We start from the raw sequence: 19,840 nt of genomic DNA, 5'->3' as shown, positions 1-19,840 counted from the left end.
TAAGGAACCTTACTCCCATCTTGGGGGTGGCCGAATGGGAAGCACGGCCCACCCTCTCCTGAGGTCAGCTTGTGGCACGCCCTCAGAGCTGGCCGACAGCCCCGGGAGAAAGAAGCCGGGCACAAAGGCCCACCTCACGTGTGACCCCAGTTACACAAACGTCCAGAACAGGCAACTCGACAGAGAACACAGATTAGTGGTGGCCAGGGGTTGGGGGAGGGATGAAGACTGGCGGTGTGCTGTGTCTTTTGGTTTTTCTTTTAAAGAAATGCAAGCATTTCTTTCTTGCTTTTTCTTTTTAAATAATTTATTTGTGTATTCATTTTTGGCCACGTTGGGTCTTCATTGCTGCGTGCGGGCTTTCTCTAGTTGTGGCGAGGGGGGGCCACTCCTCGTTGCGGCGCGTGGGCTTCTCATTGCAGCAGCTTCTCTTGTTGTGGAGTACGGGCTCTAGGAGTGCAGCCTTCAGTAGTTGCGGCTTGTGGGGTTCAGCAGTTGTGGCTCACGGGCTCTAGAGAGCAGGCTCAGTATTTGTGGCGCACGGGCCTAGTTGCTCCGCGTCATGTGGGATCTTCCCAGACCAGGGCTCGGACCCGTGTCCCCTGCATTGGCAGGCGGATTCTTAACCACTGCGCCACCAGGGAAGTCCCTCCTTTTTTTAAAAAAATAATCAATTAATTAGTGGCTGCATTGGGTCTTGCTGCTGTGCGCGGGCTTTCTCTAGCTGTGGCGAGCGGGGCTACTCTTTGTTGAGGTGCGCAGACTTCGCATTGCGCTGGCTTCTCTTGTTGCGGAGCACAGGCTCTAGGCACGTGGGCCTCAGTAGTTACAGCTCTTGGGGCTTAGTTGCTCTGCGGCATGTGGGATCTTCCGGGACCAGGGCTCGAACCTGTGTCCCCTGCATTGGCAGGCGGATTCTTAACCACTGCGCCACCAGGGAAGCCCAGATTGTACATTTTAAGCAGGGGAACTGTACGGCGTGTAATTATATCTGAAAAGCACCCCAGAGGTACAAGTGCCATCCTAGTTTACAGAAAGTCAAAGGGAAGGTTCAGCGGGGCGGTGCCCCACCCAAATCCGGGCACATGAGGGAGGGGCACCGGCGCCGGGGTGATGCGCACTGAATTAAACCATGCACTTGTCCTGCCGCGGCGCCCGGGCCTGGATGCGTGCACTCCCCGCGAGCACACAGACCACCCCCTGCGGGACCCTGCCCTGGGGAGCTGACCCTCTAGCTGACCACACACGGGAAAAGAGCAAGCCGACGCAGCACTAGGAACGTGACAATGGCAGGGACCAAAGACAAAGGAGAGCAGAGCGAGGTGGTCTCGAGGGCCAGGTCCTGGGGAGGGTTCCTGGGAAGGCGTGCGGGCACCACCCAGCCCACGAGAGTCTGTGTAACAACCCAGGAGGGGTCCAGAGCTGTCACGCTCCCCTCCCACCAATGAGGACGCGGGGCAGAGGCTGAGGCTGAGCCAGCGACAGCCGCTAAGTGGCAGAGCCTCGGTTTGAGCTGCTGCTGCCCTCCAGACCAGCCTGTGCTGACGGGCTCTCGGGGCGGGCCTGTCGGTGGGCAGCAGGGCACGCAGTGGCCCTCCCGTGTCACCCTGGCGACCCTCCAGAATGAGCCTGGAGCCCCCTGGGCCTGCAGCGGCCCAGCCCCCCTGGCTCTTCTCCATCCGGGAGGGGACAAGCCGGGGCAGGGGTGCGTTCCTGACCCAGCCTTGGAGCCAGGCGCCTCCCCGAGGAGCTGCCTGGGCACTAGAGGCGAAGAGCAGACGGGCGCTGCGCCTTCCCCTTCTGCCAGGTCCTGTGAGTGCCAGCGGGCCACATGCAGCTGCCCGAGCGTCCTCCGGATCTCCACACACACGAACAAAAATGCCGGCCCTTCCATCACATTTGGGGCCACGACCCCCATGCTCTTCGCACACTCACGAGGAATGCCCTCTCTAGGTCATAAGCTCTGGGAGTGAGAGGTGAATGTCTGGGGGTAGCAGAGCATCTAGAAGCCAGGGGAGGACCACGCTGGGTCCTCATCAGGGCCAGTTCTGGGGCAGCGGGCAGGGTGTCCACTTCCGGGTCGTGCCCGCACAGGGTGGGCGCCTCGTCTGCTTCCCCTTGTCCCACCAGGCCCCGATGTGCAGCTGTGATGAGCCCAGCGCTCTACGGGGTCCCCCTAGATGACTGCAGCTACTCGCCCCCTCAGCAGCCAACGGGCCACCACGCGTCCAGAACGGGTGCACCAAAGGCTATGAATTCTCCTCTCAAAGCATGACCTGAGGAGGGGCCGAGGCCAAGGTTTAGGTACAAGACAGGGTACATTCTAGTCTCTGCTCAGTGGAGGGAGGGGCCCGCGCCCAGCCCCGGGCCTCAGAGCTGCTGCCCTGAGTCTCTGACGTTCAGTATTCTGCAGCTAACTCATCAGCCAGGAGCTGCCCTCGGACAGACCTCACGCCGCCTGATGATGGAGGTACAGGCAGCTGGCCAGCTGGAGAGCGTGGCCAAGCCATTTGCCAGGCCTGGGGGGGAAGGAGCCAGACAAGGGCTCATCCCTCTTCTCGCCTCTGGGGACGGCGGCCTGGGCTGCACGTTCCAGGCTCTGAGGATTCGGTGCTGCTACCCCGAATGCTGACAGCCCCCCTCACTGGCCTGCCCCGGAAGGTGCCCAGCGAGGGCACACGTTTAAGAAGACAGGCCCTGGCCGCCACCCTAGGGGGAAACAGCCAGAGGTGAGCAGAGCAGCCTCTCTGCTCTCTGTGGAGGTGGGCGCCCTGCCCTGCTGGCTGGTGGACACTCAGCCTCCCCAGGGCCACGAGCTCTGATAAACAGCTCTCCTGGCCAAGTGACTAAGAGGGTCCACCACTTCCCTGCTGGGCACGGAGCTGACAGAACGAGACAGATGGCTCCCGGCACGCGGCCCCGCCCACGGCCCCGCGCCGCCTCCTCACCTCCTCGCAGCCCGTCTCCCTCCATCCGGCAAAGTAAATAAATACATAAGTTGTTGGCTGTTGCTGTTTTTAATGGGGGCTGGAGGTGACGGGGAGAAGGACAGAGCTCCTCCATGGGAAATCACATTTTCCCTCAAGTGCCTGAAGCTGCTGGCAGGGAGGAGGGCTCACGACCCCCCCAGGTGGCCCCGTGCCTGAAGCTGCTGGCAGGGAGGAGGGCTCACGACCCCCCCAGGTGGCCCCGTGCCTGAAGCTGCTGGCAGGGAGGAGGGCTCACGACCCCCCCAGGTGGCCCCGTGCCTGAAGCTGCTGGCAGGGAGGAGGGCTCACGACCCCCCCAGGTGGCCCCGTGCCTGAAGCTGCTGGCATGGAGGAGGGCTCACGACCCCCCCCCAGGTGGCCCCCTGTGGGTATGAAAAAGGAGAGGGGACAGCAAAGGGGCCCACAGGCCGCTCAAGGCGTGGTGACCCCTGTTTACCTGCCTGGTGGAAGGGACAGCGGAGGGGTGGTGAGGATGTGGTCCCCCTGTGGGGGTCACAGGGACCTGCTGTGTGGCCTCAAGAGACGCTGCCCGCCTCCCCAGGGCCAGGTCCTCCCACCTGTAAAATGGGGTTCTCAAGGAGGTGACGTGGCAAAGGGTTTCCTGCAGTGCCAGTGCGGGCTGCTCTCCGCGCATGGCAGTCACACCGCGTGTGTGCGCGCGCACGTGCACGCTCGTGAACTACTGTCATCACGAATGGCCTTAGAGACCAACTGCGCTCCTGTCTGCCGACCCATAGCCACTGCGCTGGGAGGAGGGCGAATGGCCCTGGGGGTCACCTTAAGGCAGCTGGGCCTTTGGAACGTCACACAGCCCCAGGGACGTGGGGGTGAGGGGAGGGTCCCAGGGCTGGCCCCTCTGTGCTCCGGGCACCCCGCTGGCTCCCACCCGCCCGCTGGCTCCGGGCCCCCGGGCCTCCGATGTGCATCTTCTCCCCCTCTCCCCCTCTCCTCCCACCGCGCTTCCTGCCAACGCTGTCTTCCGGGCTCCCGTCAGTGCAAACCAAATGTTTTCCATTTTGCATTTTCTGTGCTTCCAGAACACACATTTGGAACTTGGCAGGGAGGGTGAGTGACTAAGTTCCACCCTCAGTAAAATCAAGAGCTTGTCCTTTTTGTAATTAACGAACGTCTGGTGCGAAGAGGGTTCCCAGTGGTGATATAACAACTTCCTGTGAGCCTGAGGGACGGCAGACCTTCTTAATTAGGAAGCCATGCGGCACAGCCTCTCCGGTCTTCATAACAGGAGACGAGAGGGATTGTGGGACAATCATGAAGGCAATTAAGACATCCTCCAACTACTGGGGCCCTTCGGTGTGGCATGGCGAGGGGCTCTATGCATGGTGGTGTCCAGGAGTCCCCAGCCCCGCAGGCAGCTGTGTCCCCCAAGTGCAGCTCCACCTGCAGACCCCGACCCCAGGGGTGCTGGGCTGGGCACCCGGGAAGCCGCCGTCCGGGGGTTTAGCTCCCAGCGGCCGCAGGCTGGGTCTCACCGCCACCGCCGCCAGCACACGCAGCCCCAAGCCTCCAATGATGGGACCGCCATGGGGAGTTGTAGACACCCTTGCCAGGGGCTCCCCTCACCCCACAGCACCAGCTCAGCCCCTGAAATCACTGCCCTCGTGTGCGGTCACGAAATTCCCCTGCAGAAGGGCCAAGAGGAGGCTACGGAAGAGGCAGGGAGCTCGGGCGCTGCCTGGGAAAGGGCAGCGACGGGTACCAGTCTCCGCTGGGAGAGGGGACACAGGCCCTGCTCACAGCACTGGCCCCCGTACCAGCTCTGTGGACACGGCTGTCCCCACCAGACGACAGCTATAATGTCCTCACCGCCTTTTTCTGAGCCCTTCCGACGGGCTGGGCCCCGGCCAGGGGCAGCGTCCTCACTGCAAGCCTCTGGCCCTGAGTGTGCTCACTCGTGTCGGCGTCTTCCCTGCCGTCTGTCTGAGGCCAGCACAGGGCCTGAGACACGGCGGGGCCCAGAAGGCGTCTGCTGAGTGAACGAGCAAACCAACGGAGACTGCAGCGAGAAGGCCACATCAGTGTGACGTGTGTTAGAGAGTCTGCTCGATGGACACGTTCAGGCAACCTCCGTCCCCAAGCAGCTCCAGAAGGCTCAGAGCACCCAGGGGCTCAGCAGGGGCCTGCGCTGGTGACAGAGGCACAAGGTGGGGCGTCCGGCACACCTAGGGGTGGACAACCCCCTCCCGCCCCCGATGAAGCATCTTCTCTCCTGCTGGCAGGGCCGGCATGCCGTTCTCTCATTCTGTGTCTGCACGTGAGCGGGGAGATCCTTCTGTGTGCTTCCTCCCACTGCGGGGTTCCGGGGTCTGTTTCTTCCTTGCATCTTTGAGCACGGGGTTCAGAAGTGTCCCTGTCCCTGGCAGGCCTTTGCCAGGGGACTCCATGCCACCTCACAGAGAAAGCACGAGGCTGCCAAGAAGCCACGGTTCTCACATGGTGGGGCGGCCCTGTGGTCCACCCCAGGATACACCAGGCATGAGCTCACCCTCCTGAAAGACCCTCTCAGGTCCTGCGGCCGTGGCCCTTGCCTGGGCCCAATGACCTTCACAGTCCTCTCCCCAGCTTCGAAGTCACCTTCCGGGGGGCCACAGTGAATCAAGGCTGTCCCGACTCTAGCTGGGATTCTCCTCTTTCCGCTGCACCCTCTGCCCACAGGCCTCTCTTCCTGCAGCCGTGTTTCCGGCACCATCTGGGGTCAGGCCTAACAGTGCCCCTGAGAGCCGGCCTCGGGCCTTCACCTTCTATAGCAATCACAACAGCTGGGGTCACCTGGATTTGGAGACACAGCACTGAAGCAACAAGAAGCTGATGTTCCAGAGGTAGAACCTACCAAGGTTTTAACGAGAAAAAGCGTGTCATCGGTGCACTGGGCCCTCTTCTGGAGAGCTGACTGTTGAACTTGAGTTGAGCGTTCTCCAGAGCCCTACTGTCCACAAAGAGGCCGGCCCAGAGCCGTCAGGGCCACGGCATCTTCAGGAGACGTGAAGACTGGACGGGTTAAGAAGGCCAGAGGAAGAGTCTGGGCTCATGGCAGAGCAGAGGTGAGAGCCAGGCGGCGGGGGCCGCACCCTCTCATCCACACCCCCTGTGGTACCCACACCCCTGGTTCCAGGGGCAGGTGGGACTCACAGGCCACTACAAGTTCCCAAATGCCACCCATTCAGGGGACAGGAGCAGCTTCAAGATTCTGGCATTTCCCCGTGACAAGGCAGACTCCCTGCTAAGCATCCAAAGCCAAGGGGGAGAGAGAGGACATGGGGTCAAGAAGCTTCACGCATATTCTAGTCCCCGACTCGCTCCCGTGGACGGGCAGCAAGGGCACAGCCTCCCGCACTGACGCGGCTCCCCGGACCCTTCCTGGAACAGACGAGTCAGTCCTGCTGTGCTCCAGTCTGAGTTTCCCAAATCAGGGAGCAAGTAGAAGTCATTCCAGCACACCGAATGTCTGGGACAGAGGTGTCTCCCCAAGCCGTAGGGCCACCTGGGGCCCCCAGCCCAGAACAAGCCCCACGTGAGGGCCCTCTTCCCTTCCCTGGGGGTGGGATGTATGTTCCTTTCACCGTATCAGGCTGTAGAGAGCAGGCCTGGCCATGGTTGCAGGGAGGTGGTGGCTGCCCCTTCACTCCAGGCTCGGGTCCTAGGATCGAGGAGCTGCCCACTGCCGGAAGCCTTGGCCCCGTGCTTCCTCTTCGGTGCAAAGCAGCGAGGAGCTCTCTGGTTAGATCACGGAGATGGTGCCGAGACCACAGAGGACCTGCCGGCCTGGGGTGGCTCCAGTGGGGAAACGGAGGCTCAGAGACCAGAAGGGGCTGCCGTGGCCAAGGGGCTCAGGGTCTGCTCCAGGTCGACTCCACGTCAGGGCCGGCCGCTGGACTCTGGGCGAGTCCCTGCCCATCACTGTCACTGTGGCCTGTCTGTGGGCTCGGACAACCCACCCTGACACCCACCAGGGAGGCGGGTCGGCATCTCGTGAACGCTCAGCTGCCTCCCCTGGGACCATCGCTGCTGTGGGCACCGGGGGCATCCACCCTGCCGGCTCCCAGTAGACAGAGAATGGCCTCGGCGGGCACCTGGCCCCAGGGAGTGGGCGCTCAGGAAACCTGGTGGCGCCTGACCCTCGAGGGTTCCCTGAGGTCCGGGTGTGATGCACAGGGGAAGCACTCACAGCTGGGAAAGTGCAGAAGCACACGTTTTGCCGTGTTCTTGGCGGAGCTCCACCGGCTGCGAGAGGGAAGGCCGGCTGCCTCCCCGATCTCCTCACTGCCGCCGCTTTCATCCCGACTTGTCACTTCAGTGGCTGACGACAGAGGCCCCAGGGTCCAGGCCCCTGTCCTCTGCACGCCAGCTGTCCGTGTGGACTGGGAGGCGAGGGTCTACAAGCAGCTGCCAAGACCCCCGCGCCGCAGGCCGCTCTGTGGTTTGGGTTTTCTGGGAGCCAAGCAAACCGGCTTCGGAAAGACCCTGCTCCGCTGCCTCCATGTGCCGTGGCCATGCCGCCCGGCTCGCTGGGGAAAGCATTCCTATTCCAAATGACCCACAGAAGCAGCTGTGAACGTGCTCTCTCAAAACCCACATCGCCTGCGTGCTTGCGATGGAGCCCAGGCTTCTCCCTTGTCGAGGGCGCGACCTCTCCCGCACGCGAGTCTCCTGGGGCCTCGGGGGCTGCAGCGCCCACATGTGAACCAGAGAGAACGGAGGCCGGCCTTGCGCCCAGGACGGGCTTGCTCTGGCTTCAACACAGTCTGTCCATCGGGTTCTCACGCTTCTGGAGACTGAAAAGGCTTCCCACACCCGGGCTGGAAAGTCGCCCATGGGAGGTGCTGGGAGATGCTGGGGCCAATCTGGGGCCGGGTCCCAGCGAGCCACCTCGGGGCGTTCCCCCACGTCCCTCCGTACCACCTCTCCAGAGCTGGAAGGTGGTGTGGGTCTGTCTGCCACCCCCGAGGTCAGAGGGCACAGCCACAGGGAGGCGTTTAGAAGGAGGCAGAGCCTGGGCCTGGCTGGTTCCACGTCCCGCGCTTGCCTCCTCTAATAAGCAGCCTGGCAGTGCCGGCAGCTGCCGGGCGGGCGCGGTGCAGTAGGCCCTCCCCAGCATAAAATATTCATCAAGAAGAACTCCGACAGCCACGCTGCCTTCCGTGTCAGCCGGGCCCTGGGGATGGGAGCTAAAAATAGACAGGAGGATAAGTGCTGACAGCAGGGGTGGGGAGGGCTGAGCCCCGACGCGGGCACATGTGGGCTGAGAGGCAGACAACTGTGGTGTCGGTGGTTCCCAAGTGAGCGCCCCAGAGGCTGGGCTGGAGGCTAGGGAGTCTGCCCCACCCCCTTTGAGCACGGGGTGGGGGGCTATTTTTATCCACATCGGTGGGCCCCAGGACACCCCAGTGAAGAATCAAAGCCCATCTTTAATTAGCAACAATAGCCTGGATCGACATGCAGCCGGCCAGTGGGAAGATGTGGCCACTGACAACCACCGGACCGTCAGACCTGGGAATTCGGTTACCCTCCCTTCCCCTTCATTCAAGCAGGTGACTTTCCCCTAACCCCCTACAGCCCCTCCTGCACCGACCCCCCGACCCCCAGGTCCCTATGTTTCTGGAAAGGGCACAGACAGCCCCCAGGGTTCACAGACCAGCCCGGCACCATGAGAGTGTCCCAGCTCTGGGAAGGTCATGGGCTCCTCCACAAAGGGCTCTCCATGCAGACTGGAGCCCGGGGCCAGAGGCTCTCCTCCCTGAGCCCGGACTGCTGCCCCTCCACCCTGGCTGTGGCACTGGTCTCCCCAGCGGCCTGAGCTCTGGGGTGCGGGCAGGGCAGAGGGGGTAGCCATAGAGCGCTCCAATCAGGCCTGAGGCAGCTCCTGGGCTCCCGGGCGGGCGCACACTACAGCCGGCTACGGCCAGAATGCAGACCTTGCCGGGACACCCTGTCCACCTGCATGTACTCTGTGGGAGCCTTTTCAAAATGAAGACAGTCCCGACTCCTTGGCTATCCTTGGTCTCAGGGCCATTTGGGGTGTCCCGCAGGCCCCACTCTCCCTCAGCTGACGGTAGAGGAAAGGGCTCGGACAGCCAGAAGGCTGTCCTGGGCCGGGCCTGCCCTCTAGCAGCTGGGGGGCCTCGGGTGTGTCCCTACCCCTCCTCTCCCGCTACAAGAGGCCAGCTCGGCCCCCAGCCCTCTCAGTTCCTTTTGCTCTCTCTCCCACCAACTCCAGGCTGGTTTCCAGGCAACGGCAAAGAGTCTCTGGGTGATGGGGTGGGCGTGGGGAGTAAGGCTTTATCCAGAGAGGGGAGGGAGGTCATCAAAGGAGGAAATATCTGAGAAACGGTGGAAGGAGCTGCTGTCGCGACCATCTGAGGGAAGGTGTCCAGGCAGAGGAACAGCAAGTGCAAAGGCCCTGAGGCGGGACTGAGTTTGGGATTTGAGGAACAGAGGTGGCCGGCCTGGCTGGACCCCGTGCCCAGGGCAGCGAGGAGCCGCTGAGCTGCTGAGCAGTTCAGGCGGGAGAGGCAGCCAACGCAATTCTGTTCTGAAAAACTTGCCGGGATGCAGCACAGAGTCAGGGTGAGGGCAGCAGGAATGGGGGAGGGCATACAGCTTGGGGCTGAGCGGGAGGGAGGGGCCAGCCCGGTTCCCAGGCTCACCGGGAGGGAATCCACCAGGAGGAGTGGGAGTTTTGGGGGGAGGCGGCTGGGAGACAACGGTTCAGTTCGGAATGTTATGTTTGAAATGCCTGCTGAGACCCTGTGGAGAGAGGCAGCCCATATGGGAGAGTAAAGCAAGGAGGCCCGGGGCCTGGTCCCAACCACCCAAGGAGGGCAGGGTGCAGGTTGGGATCTGTCAGAGCCCCGCGTTTCGGGGCCATGGGGTGGCCATCTGCACACTCAGCAGAGGCCCCCTCAAGGAGGCGCCAGGGAGAGGAGTGTTCTTGGATCTGGCCACCCTGCTGGAGCCTGGAGGCTGGGCAGGCGGCGGGGACAGAGGTCAAGGGCTCGCCTGTGTGGGGCGGGACTTCAGCATCCAGGAGGGAGATGTCCCCCAGGGGCCCTGTGGCAATATGGAGAGAGATGGAACAAGGGTCTGGGGGAGAAGCGGGGCGAGCCTGCATCTGGGGGCCAAGAGGAGCAGGCAAGGTTCCCAGAGGAAGGGGTCTGAGACCCAGGAACACGTGGTTGCGAAGGTCAAGGCAGGAGGAGGTCAGGCCGTGGACAGAGGTCGGGGGGACGCGCGTGCGTCAGCCAAGGGGCTGAGGCGGCTGGAAGCCACCCTGCTGAGCCATCAGGATGGAGGGCGGGATGGCACCCCGGTCCTCGTGGCCCAGGGCCCCTCCTGGGGGGGGCAGTGGTGGAAGGTGGGGAGGAGGAGGGACGCGAGGCCGGGGGCTACAGCGCTGGAAACTCGGGAGGGAGAGGCCGAGGCTGCCGGACCCTCCACTCCTCCCCAGCAGCCTGGGGTGGTACGTGGGGAGGTGACGGTGCAGAGCCTGCCTAAGGACGGTGCCCACCCTGGCTCCCCTTTTCTTCCTTCCACACGGTGGAGCCCCCCATCCTTTAAGGCCAGGTTCACCAACCCTGCCCTGTGCAGCCTCCCCCCACGCCCCCCACCCGACTCACTGGAGCCCCAGCGTGGGGACCCAATGCCAGCGAAGAGCGAGTGGGGGGTGGCCCGCAGAGGACGGAGGAGGGACAGGAGAGGGCCCAGCGGGCAGCTGAGGCTCCTCTGGCCACGGCAGGGGCCTTGACGAGGCCAGACGGCTCCCCCACCAAACCTAGGCGCTGCCCCTGTGGGCCTGCGAGGCCCCAGAGAGGAGCGGGGCTGGGGGTTAGCATCTCCGGCTGGGGGGTTAGCATCTCCGTGGCGGCAGGCCAGGCGAGCGAGCAGGGGCCTCGCGCCCGCCTGGATGAGGAAGTGGTCCGAAGCGCAGTATGTTTATCCTTACGGAGGCTTCCAGTACGTGCTCTTTGCCAGGAGGCACAGGAGCTGCATGGGAGCAGATGCTGCAGGGGCCCTGGGAGGCTGGCGGGGGGCCTGAGTCGCCTGCCAGTCGCTTCCACACAAGCGTCAGGTGCTCGAGACCCTAACCCCCGGCCCCTCCCCAGGCTTCTCGGCTCCGCACCCGCACCTCAACCACCGCCCAGGGTTCTGGCTTCCTCCTGGCCCCCTAGTGACAGACTGGCTCAAGACAAACCAGGAGCAGCCTGAACGGAGGCTTTCCTCTGCACCCAGGCTCCCGCGGACCGGCTGTGTGACCTTCCCCAAGTGCCTCAGCCTTGCTGGGCTGACGGTGGCCGAGAGAAGCAGGCAGAGGACTCAGAACCGGCGGGCACAGGGCCGCCCTCCAGGCGGGGGCACTTACCCCGACCGGCACAGCTAAGGAATGTGTGAGGCTCATATAGCTGTCATCAGCCTCAAGGGGAATCTGGAGGCATCGTTCATTCATTCACTCGTTCATTCCTGCATCCAACACACAGTCGCCCAGTCGTGCCTCTGAGCTGGGCCTCCTCGCCACCCTGCCCTCCCCGCGCCCTGCCTTGACGCTGGCCGCCTCAGGCTCCCCGACTCCCAGGCTCCCCGACAGCTGGCACGCACCAAGGTGTTGGGATTACAGCTCCCACGACCGCCCAGCACGGCCCCCTGCCCCACTGGCCTTCCTGGGGGCTCCTGCCCACTCCCCAGGCACCACTTCACGTCCACCCCAGGTGGAGGCCACCGGCCCAGCGCGCTCCCCCGGCTCCCCCGAGCGTCCACGCCACCTGTCTCTCCTCCTGGGACTGGCTTCAGGCCTTGCACACAGCAGGATTCATGCATTTTCCCAACCGCACCCACTAAGTGCCAAGACTGTTCCAGCCCCAGTGAGCCACTAGGAGCACATGTGTTCCAGTTCGTGAAGCTCAGTCCAGTGGGGGAGGGACAACCGGCAAATGAGCAGCTCCCACAAGCCGGGGCGCTGGTGCTTTGGAGAAAGGCAGGGCAGGGACGAGGCCAGGCCGTGGATGCGGGCCTGGCGTGCGGCGAGTGTGAGCCCCGGAAGTCTCCGGGGATTGTGGCCTTGAGCGCTGGGGGCCCGTGGGCGCCGAGAGCTGAGGAGGGGGCCGGGGGCGAGACGGAGGGAAACCCTTACAAGTTCAGTGAATACAACCTTCTCTTTTCCAAATTAAGAAAATGCTAGTGACTCACCTGTGCCCCCCCACCGCCCCCGCCCCCGCAGCTCCAATAGCAGCCTCTTGGGTTGTGGAGCCCAGGACGGCAGCCAAGCAAACCCTGCTGGTGGCTGAGACCTGCCAGGATCCACGCCTGGGCCAGAGCCCCCAGCTCTGCTCCTGGTGGCGGCCGCCAACCTGCCACTGCTCTCTGCACACCCAGGGCAGAGCCTGGCTGGGGAGCCAGGGCTGGGAAAGGCCACGAGGCCCAGACGCCCAGCCCCAAGGTGCAGGGCTCTAGCTTGGCCCCATGATGCAGGACACGCAGGCCAGGGTCTCCTCGAGAGCCCACCCTGGGAGGGTCCTCACCCCCACTCTAGCACTCGTACAAGGTGCCAGGACCAGCAAGGCGGCGTGCTTATCCCACGGCAAGGAGCTCGTAAGGGGCGCCTCTCACCTTGTCTGCCCAGTCCCTCCCCCACAGTCCGCGGGGACGGGGCCTCACGTTTGACCCGCCCCACAGCCAAGGTCGCTGGCCCCTCAGGAGCTGAGCGGACCCAGCTGCCCAGAATGGATTCATGTAGCTCGGTTTCTCCTGGGAGCCCAGCAAGCGCCGAGGGGGCTGGCCCAGCAGCGGGGGCAGCTGCCCCCAGGGACACACGGGCCGGAGGGGCCACTCACCACGAGCTGGGGCACAGGCAGAGACTTGCCCTCCTGGCTCAGGGACACATAGGTGAAGAAGGCACTGGCGGCCCGGTAGCGCTTCTGGGAATTGTCCACCACGGGGTCGGAATCCACCAAGACCTCGATCTCCATGGACTTATTGCTGGTGAAGGTCACGCGCCCAGAGATGGTGATGACACAGCCTGCGGAGCACAGACAGCGGGTTAGGGAAGCCTCGACCCAGGGCGGCCAGGCGGCCGGATCGGGCTGGGCAGGGAGGGTGCAGAAATCAGCAGTACCGAGGATGCTGGAAGACACTTGGTTAGACAGCACAGACCATCCTGCTAACTGCCAGGACATCACAACGACAGCACATCGGGGCCCCCTGAGTGTTCACCTTTCTAGTTAGTGAGGGGGCGTTTCCTTCACTTACGGAAACATTTAGAGCCGAAGGGATCTTGGTGGCCACCCAAGCGTGGGTCTCTATTCCCTGGGAGAGGCAGCGGCTGCTGGAAGGATGCTTCCAGTGAGTCCCGCCCCTCAGGGCCAGCCCCCACCTGCTTTCAGATCCCTCCGCAGGTTAAGGACACATCTGCACTGCCCATGCTTTGGCCTTACTTGTGCCTCTGGAGCCACACAGCTGCCCCACCAAGTTGCTCTGAGCCCCGCTAAGGAACCTTCCTCCACCCTCCCCGGCCCCACCCCCCACCCCCCAGCTCCCTGGCTCCAGCGTTCCCGATGCTGGTCAGAGGGCAGCGTCACATGCACCGTCAGGCCAAGCTGCCACGCTGACCGTGGTCCTAAGCCCCCTGGAGCCACTGTCTGCACTTCAGCCCACGTCCTCCTACCCTCTGTGCAGGTGGGACTGCGTCTGTCCCGTCAGGCTCCCCTCCCGGTCAGTGTCGCCCACTGGACCAGCACTCTCCTCTGAGCTGCGGATCTGCCCTCTGACAACACCCCCGCGGCCCTGCCCATGGTCAGAGTCCCCAGGTGCTCCCCACCTTCCACACCAGTAGTTTCCCTTGTAGACAGTCACACGTTCCTGTAACACTGTCCTGGGGGTCCCGCTCTCCCTCCACCCTGCCCCAACCTCTCTGCACTCCCCATGCCCCTAAGTCCTGAACATCTACCCTAGAGCATCCCTTCTGCCCCCGCCCTCCTGGTCACGGGCTCCCAACTACCACTGGCCTTGGCCTCCCTTCCCTCGACTTCATCTCATGGAGCCCAGCTTTTCTCGTATAAACAGAAACAAGTTGCCTCACGGGGTAACCATGGGGCTGGCATGAATCGAGCCAGGTGCCGAGGCTCCTGCCTGGTGGCAGGAGGCATGCAGTGCGGTCATTACCGCCAGCAGTGCTGTTTTGGACCCTGACGCAGCACTAATCCTTTCCACTGACGTGGTCAGGACCACCATCCCAAATGCAGCCTGGTTCTGGGCTGGGCTCAAGGAAATCCCTGGCCAGGCCTGACCGGCGCTGACTGCAGGGACCTTTTAACACCCTGGGAACCCCAATGTCCCAGCTCCATGGAGACGGGCCCCCACAGAAGATGTTTAGAGACCAGGAAGACAGACAAGTTGGGGCAGCGGGTGGCTGTTAGGGTGGTGAGAGCGTGGGCAGGCAGAAGCGGGCGCGGTTATCCGTGGCATGCAAAGCGCCTGGGCCCACCCTGGGAACAGCCCCCACACGGCCCACACGGGCCGCTTCCAGGGGAGCAGGAAGGGGAGGTGGGCATCCCCGAGGGTCTCCAGGCGTCCCTGCCTGTCCCCATCATGCCAGCCCCAGTGCCAGCCAGCACCCTCTCACCCACGACCAGACAGAAGACTTGGGGCCCATAAGCCGAGAGGCAGGGAGGGACAAGACCCCCCCTCAAGAGGAAACCCGCCAGAACTCCCTGGCCAAGGGGCAGGGATGCGGGGGCAGTGAATTCGGGGCATTGCAACACTGACCGTTTGTTCAAAGAACAAATGGAGGGCTTCCCTGGTGGCACAGTGGTTGAGAGTCCGCCTGCCGATGCAGGGGACACGGGTTCGTGCCCCGGTCCAGGAGGATCCCACATGCCGCGGAGCGGCTGGGCCCGTGAGCCATGGCCGCTGAGCCTGCGCGTCTGGAGCCTGTGCTCCGCAACGGGAGAGGCCACAACAGTGAGAGGCAGGCATACCGCCAAAAAAAAAATAAAAAAGAACAGATGGAAACACACCCTTGCTTTGTCTCCTGTGCAAGCCCCCCCACCAACCACGTGGCTAATCACGTCTCATTTCGGGTAGAAATCCGAAGAAACTTCTAATCAAAAGTGGTTTCAAACAACAAAGAAGTTGATTATGAGCATTAGACACAAGAGGACGCCATCTTGAGTGTCACTCATGGTAGGAGACACAGTGATTGCTTCCTTTTTAAATTTTTAAATTTTTTTGGCTGCGTTGGGTCTTCGTTGCTGCGCGCGGGCTTTCTCTTGTTGCGGCGAGCGGGGGCTTCTCTTGTTGCGGAGCGCGGGCTCTAGGCGCGCAGGCTTCAGTAGTTGTGGCACGTGGGCTCAGCAGTTGTGGCACACAGGCTTAGCTGCCCCACAGCAGGTGGGATCTTCCCAGACCAGGGATCGAACCTCTGTCCCCTGCATTGGCAGGTGGTTTCTGAACCACTGGACCACGAGGGAAGTCCCTGATCACTTCTTAAAAGTCGGGAAAACTTCAATTATAGCCAGAACACCAGCCTCTTCACCTCTCAGAGATGGTGACATCTTTATTCTCACAGCCCACAGGCTTTATTTACCACTGGCTGGCCACCACGGAAAGGTGCTTGAAAGTTGGAAGGCGGACTAGGTCATTGAGGGCCTGGGGCCTAATCTGAAACTGACAAGGAGAGACCCCCGTGCTGCTGAGGGCCTCCCCTTCCCTGACCCTCGGCTCAGAAAGTGCACTCTGGGGTCTGTGGTCATTCGCTGGGGATGGGGTGGTCAGAAGCACCTCAGGGCAGCTCCAGCCACGTCCACGGTTCGTCAGCTCCCAGATGCTGGGAAGGCTCCCACCACCCACTGCAACATCACTAGGCTCCCCCAACATCCAAGAGTGTAGAGTGGCCAGTCCACAGTGGTGGAGGGTCCCCAGCAATGGGTCCCAGCTTTGTGGGAACAGACACCTCCACCCCACAGACCCCATGCCACCCCTGCCCCATTGCCCAGCCCGGTCCACCCTCTCACGGCAGCTCGGGCGCCCCCCGTCGCTCTCTTTCTAGAACAGAGCTCCTCTCCTTCAGGGTATCCAACCCATCTGATGGCCTGTCTGATGTTTGCCTCCCTCCCAGCCAGGGAGCCCCACGAGAGCGGGCGCCCCATCACGCCTGAACCAACACGTAGCCCTGTGTGGACAGCGGGCCACTGCAGACTCCAGCCGGACGGGGACACTTCTGTAGACACTTCGCCTCAACTAGCATCGTGGCCGCCCTCAGCCCGAGCAGCCCAGCAAGGCCGGGCTCTTTCCACCCTCCCCCAGGCACAGAGGTCAGAGCCGGGACACTGGGGCCCATCTGAGCAGGGGGCGACCCCAGCCCGAGTCTAGCTTGGTTGCTGCTCCCTTTGTCTCAGAAACTGCCAGAGCGGGCACCACCTGCCACGTGCTCGAGGGCGCTCCGAGGGGCGGTGGTGAGATGCGTTCCGCCCTGACTGTGTGCTCCGAAGTGCAGCGACGCTGCCTGGGGACTTTCCACTAGGTCACACATCCATATCCGCCCACAGGATGACTAGTTTATTTAAGAGTGGGGTGACTGGGGCTTCCCTGGTGGTGCAGTGGTTAAGAATCTGCCTGCCAATGCAGGGGACACGGGTTCAAGCCCTGGTCTGGGAAGATCCCGCATGCCACGGAGCCACTAAGCCCGTGAGCCACAGCTACTGAGCCTGCGCTCTAGAGCCCACGAGCCACAACTACTGAGCCCACATGCCACAACTACTGAAGCCCGCATGCCTAGAGCCCGTGCTCTGCAACAAGAAACCACCGCAAGGAGGAGCCCCGCGCGCTGCAATGAAGAGTAGCCCCCGCTTACTGCAACTAGAGAAAGCCCGCATGCAGCAACGAAGACCCATCGCAGCCAAAAATAAATAAATAAATAAATTTATATATATATAAAAAAGTGAGGTGACCTGCTCAAGGGGAGAAACATCTCCTGGTGGCACTGGGTGCCATGTGCCACCTTGGACAGGGGTGGGGTGTTGGGGCCTCCGGATCCAGGGAAGAAGGCCAGGAAGGGACCACCCAGTTCTCCTCTGAGCCTCTGAAGCAGGGACAGATTAGCCCTGACACAACCAGACAGTCCCCATGAGTGTCTCCACGACAGGCAGGCTCTCTGAGCCCGGAGCAGCCCCCCGGGGCCCCCAGTTCCCTCAGGCTACTGTGCCCTGGGGAGGAGCCTTGGGGTCCTCGAGCTCTGGGGTCCAACAGGCCTGGGTTTGAACATGGGCAGGGGGCAAGCCAGGAAGCTGCTGTGCCTCGGTTTCCTCATCTGCAAATGGGTGCAAGAGTGGCCGTCTCTCGGGGGAGGTCACTCCCGCATATTAGGTTGTCTGGACAGAAGCCCAGGACAGTCATTTCTGGTGGGGTCTGAGTGCCCTTCTGCAACAGCCCTCCAGAGAAAGGCGTCTCAAACCCAAAGGGAGAGTTTGCCCGCAGAACTCCCTGTTGTGTCTTCAGGGGGTGAAAAGAATCGTTCCAGGGCTTCCATGGTGGCCCAGTAGTTAAGAATCCACCTGCCAAGGCAGAGGACACGGGTCTGAGCCCTGGTCTGGGAAGATCCCACATGCCGCAGAGCAACTAAGCCCATGCACCACAACTACTGAGCCTGCGCTCTAGAGCCCGCGTGCCACAACTACTGAGCCCGTGTGCCACAACTACTGAGCCCGTGTGCCACAACTACTGAAGCCAACACGCCTAGAGCCTGTGCTCTGCAACAGGAGAAGCCACCGCAATGAGAAGAAGCCCACGCACCGCAACGAAGAGTAGCCCCCACTGGCTGCAACTAGAGAAGGCCTGCGCGCAGCAATGAAGACCCAATGCAGCCAAAAGTAAATAAATTAAACAAATAAATAAATAACGAGCTTATGGTTTCTTTGTCAATATAAGCCTAATAAATTAAAAGTGGAAATATTAAAAAGAAAAAAAGAATCGTTCCAACAAGGTAATAATAAGCAGCGACATTTAAAACAAAGCCCTCCCTTCCTTTCTCTGTTTCTGCAGCAGGCACATGTACACTGGGCAAGAAGCTGCTTTTAACGCTGCCTAAACGAATAACATGGGCAACTGTCGCCGCGAGGGAGTTCCAGCTCTTCAGCTGGTGAAGAACATGGCAACGAACCCCTGCCCCTCTTCCCTGGGTCCCCAGGACATTAGCAGTTGTGTGGATCCGACACTGAGGTGCGACCACCTCCGTGGCGGCCCACAGGGGAAGAAGGCCTGGGTCACAGCTCAGCATCTCCAGCACGTGAGCCTGCCTGAGAGGCGGGTACTCAGCTGCACTCAGGGGGACGCCAGCTCCAGCGCAAACGCTCTACGAGGGGCAGGGACGAGCCTGCTGCCTCCACGCTCACCCCTAATCCCCGAACCTCACAGGTGCCATGTCCTCGGCTGGGAGGCTTGGGACAGAGGGAGAAGCACTTCTTTCCATGCTGCCTTGAAACCCCAAGAGCTCAGGGGCCCCTCGTTCTTCCGAGTTTTCTGCCAGCGTCCTGTCCACAGGGCTCACAGGGTAAGACACAGGGCAGGGAAAAGGCAGAGCGCAGAAGTGGACTGGAGCCCTACCTGCCTCTCCGTGTCAGCTGGAATTTACTGTGGCAGGTGGAACGGGGGCCCCCAAAGATGTCCATATCCTAATCCCAGAACTTGTGAAACTGTTACCTCACACGCAGAGGGACCTCACAGGTGTGATGCGGTTAAGGATTTTGAAGTGGGAGCTTAGCCTGGATCACCAGGTGGGCCCCAGGTCATCACAGTGGTCCTCACAAGAGGACAGGAGAGCCAGGAGCCGTGGCAACAGACGCAGGGTCAGGGAGAGGCTGCCTGCTTTGAGGATGGAGGATGGGCCACAAGCCAGCGAATGCACGTTGCCTCTAGAAGCTGGAAAAGGCAAACCACGATTCTCTCCTACAGCCTCCAGAAGGAACGCAGCCCTGCTGACCAAGGAACAGCGTTTTCATTTTATTTACTTTTAATTATAATGGAAACAGCCACGTGTGGCTACTGGCCGCTGTGGTAGGTGGCATTGGCATTGAGGGGCTCTTGCAGGCAAATCTGACGTAACCAGAGGACAGAACTGCTGGGAGCAGAGACTGAACTGTCTGCCTCTGGCTGTCTGAATTCAGCAGGAAAGGGGGCCCCTGGGCTGAGACCGATGAGGGGGTGACGCGAGCAGAGCCGGGCCTTCCTTGGACTGGACACCCCTGACTGCGAGAACCCTCAGCCCTGTTTCAAGCTGCTTGATGAAGGCAGGAGTTTCACTCACAACTGCGGGGGGGTGGGGGTTGGGGAGGGGGAACGGCGGCGGCTCTGGCGGTCCAGTGCGGGCGCCTAAGATGGGTGGCACTGCACTCATCAGCATCACCCACCGAGGCTGACGCCCCCGGGCCCTCGCAGCGGACGCCATGTGGTTCAAGCCTGGTCGGTGGTGGGAAGGCACCAGGGCTTGGGGCTGAGAGCTCTGGCCCTGGAGTCCAGCCTCCCTGCCAGGCTCCACCATGGACCAGCCCTGCGGCCGTGGGCAGTTTAATAAACCCCTCCATCAGCAGTTTCCAGATCGGAAAAATGAGGATAACAAGAGCTCTTGTCTCAAACCCCCAAGTGAGGGGTAATCGTAAAAAGCACTTTATTAGCACAATGTCTGGCACTCGAAAGTGAGCAGCGTTTGCCAGAGTTAAATTTAAATAGATGGAGCGCCTGCAGTGAGCAGAGCTGTGAGCTCATCTCTGTTTCTAAATCATGGTCGAGCTGCCTGGAGTGGCACAACCCAGGAGGGCTGGCAGGTGCCCCACCGACTCCCCCAGCACCCGGGG

At 62.0% G+C, this 19,840-nt stretch overlaps 2 protein-coding genes across 4 annotated transcripts in view; both read right to left on the bottom strand.

Annotated features, from left to right (window-relative positions):
• The window catches only part of GPR153 (G protein-coupled receptor 153), a 30,639-nt gene extending 17,674 nt beyond the window's left edge, over positions 1 to 12,965 (bottom strand). Inside the window, exon 1 of the mRNA XM_073796843.1 lies at positions 12,830 to 12,965. The gene's annotated coding sequence lies outside the window, so the exon portion shown is untranslated. The remainder of the gene's footprint in view (positions 1 to 12,829) is intronic.
• The window catches only part of ACOT7 (acyl-CoA thioesterase 7), a 91,019-nt gene that overhangs the window by 3,586 nt on the left and 67,593 nt on the right, over positions 1 to 19,840 (bottom strand). For all 3 annotated transcript variants that reach the window (XM_033844117.2, XM_073796853.1, XM_073796851.1), the window contains exon 8: positions 12,830 to 13,014. In XM_033844117.2, coding sequence (XP_033700008.1) covers positions 12,830 to 13,014 — 185 coding nt within the window. The remainder of the gene's footprint in view (positions 1 to 12,829; positions 13,015 to 19,840) is intronic.

Source organism: Tursiops truncatus, chromosome 1 (assembly GCF_011762595.2).
Source record: "Tursiops truncatus isolate mTurTru1 chromosome 1, mTurTru1.mat.Y, whole genome shotgun sequence".
In the NCBI taxonomy this organism is placed as follows: Eukaryota; Metazoa; Chordata; class Mammalia; order Artiodactyla; family Delphinidae; genus Tursiops; species Tursiops truncatus.
The sequence above is the reverse complement of the archived record's forward strand: the minus strand, read 5'-3'. Positions and strand labels throughout refer to the sequence as shown.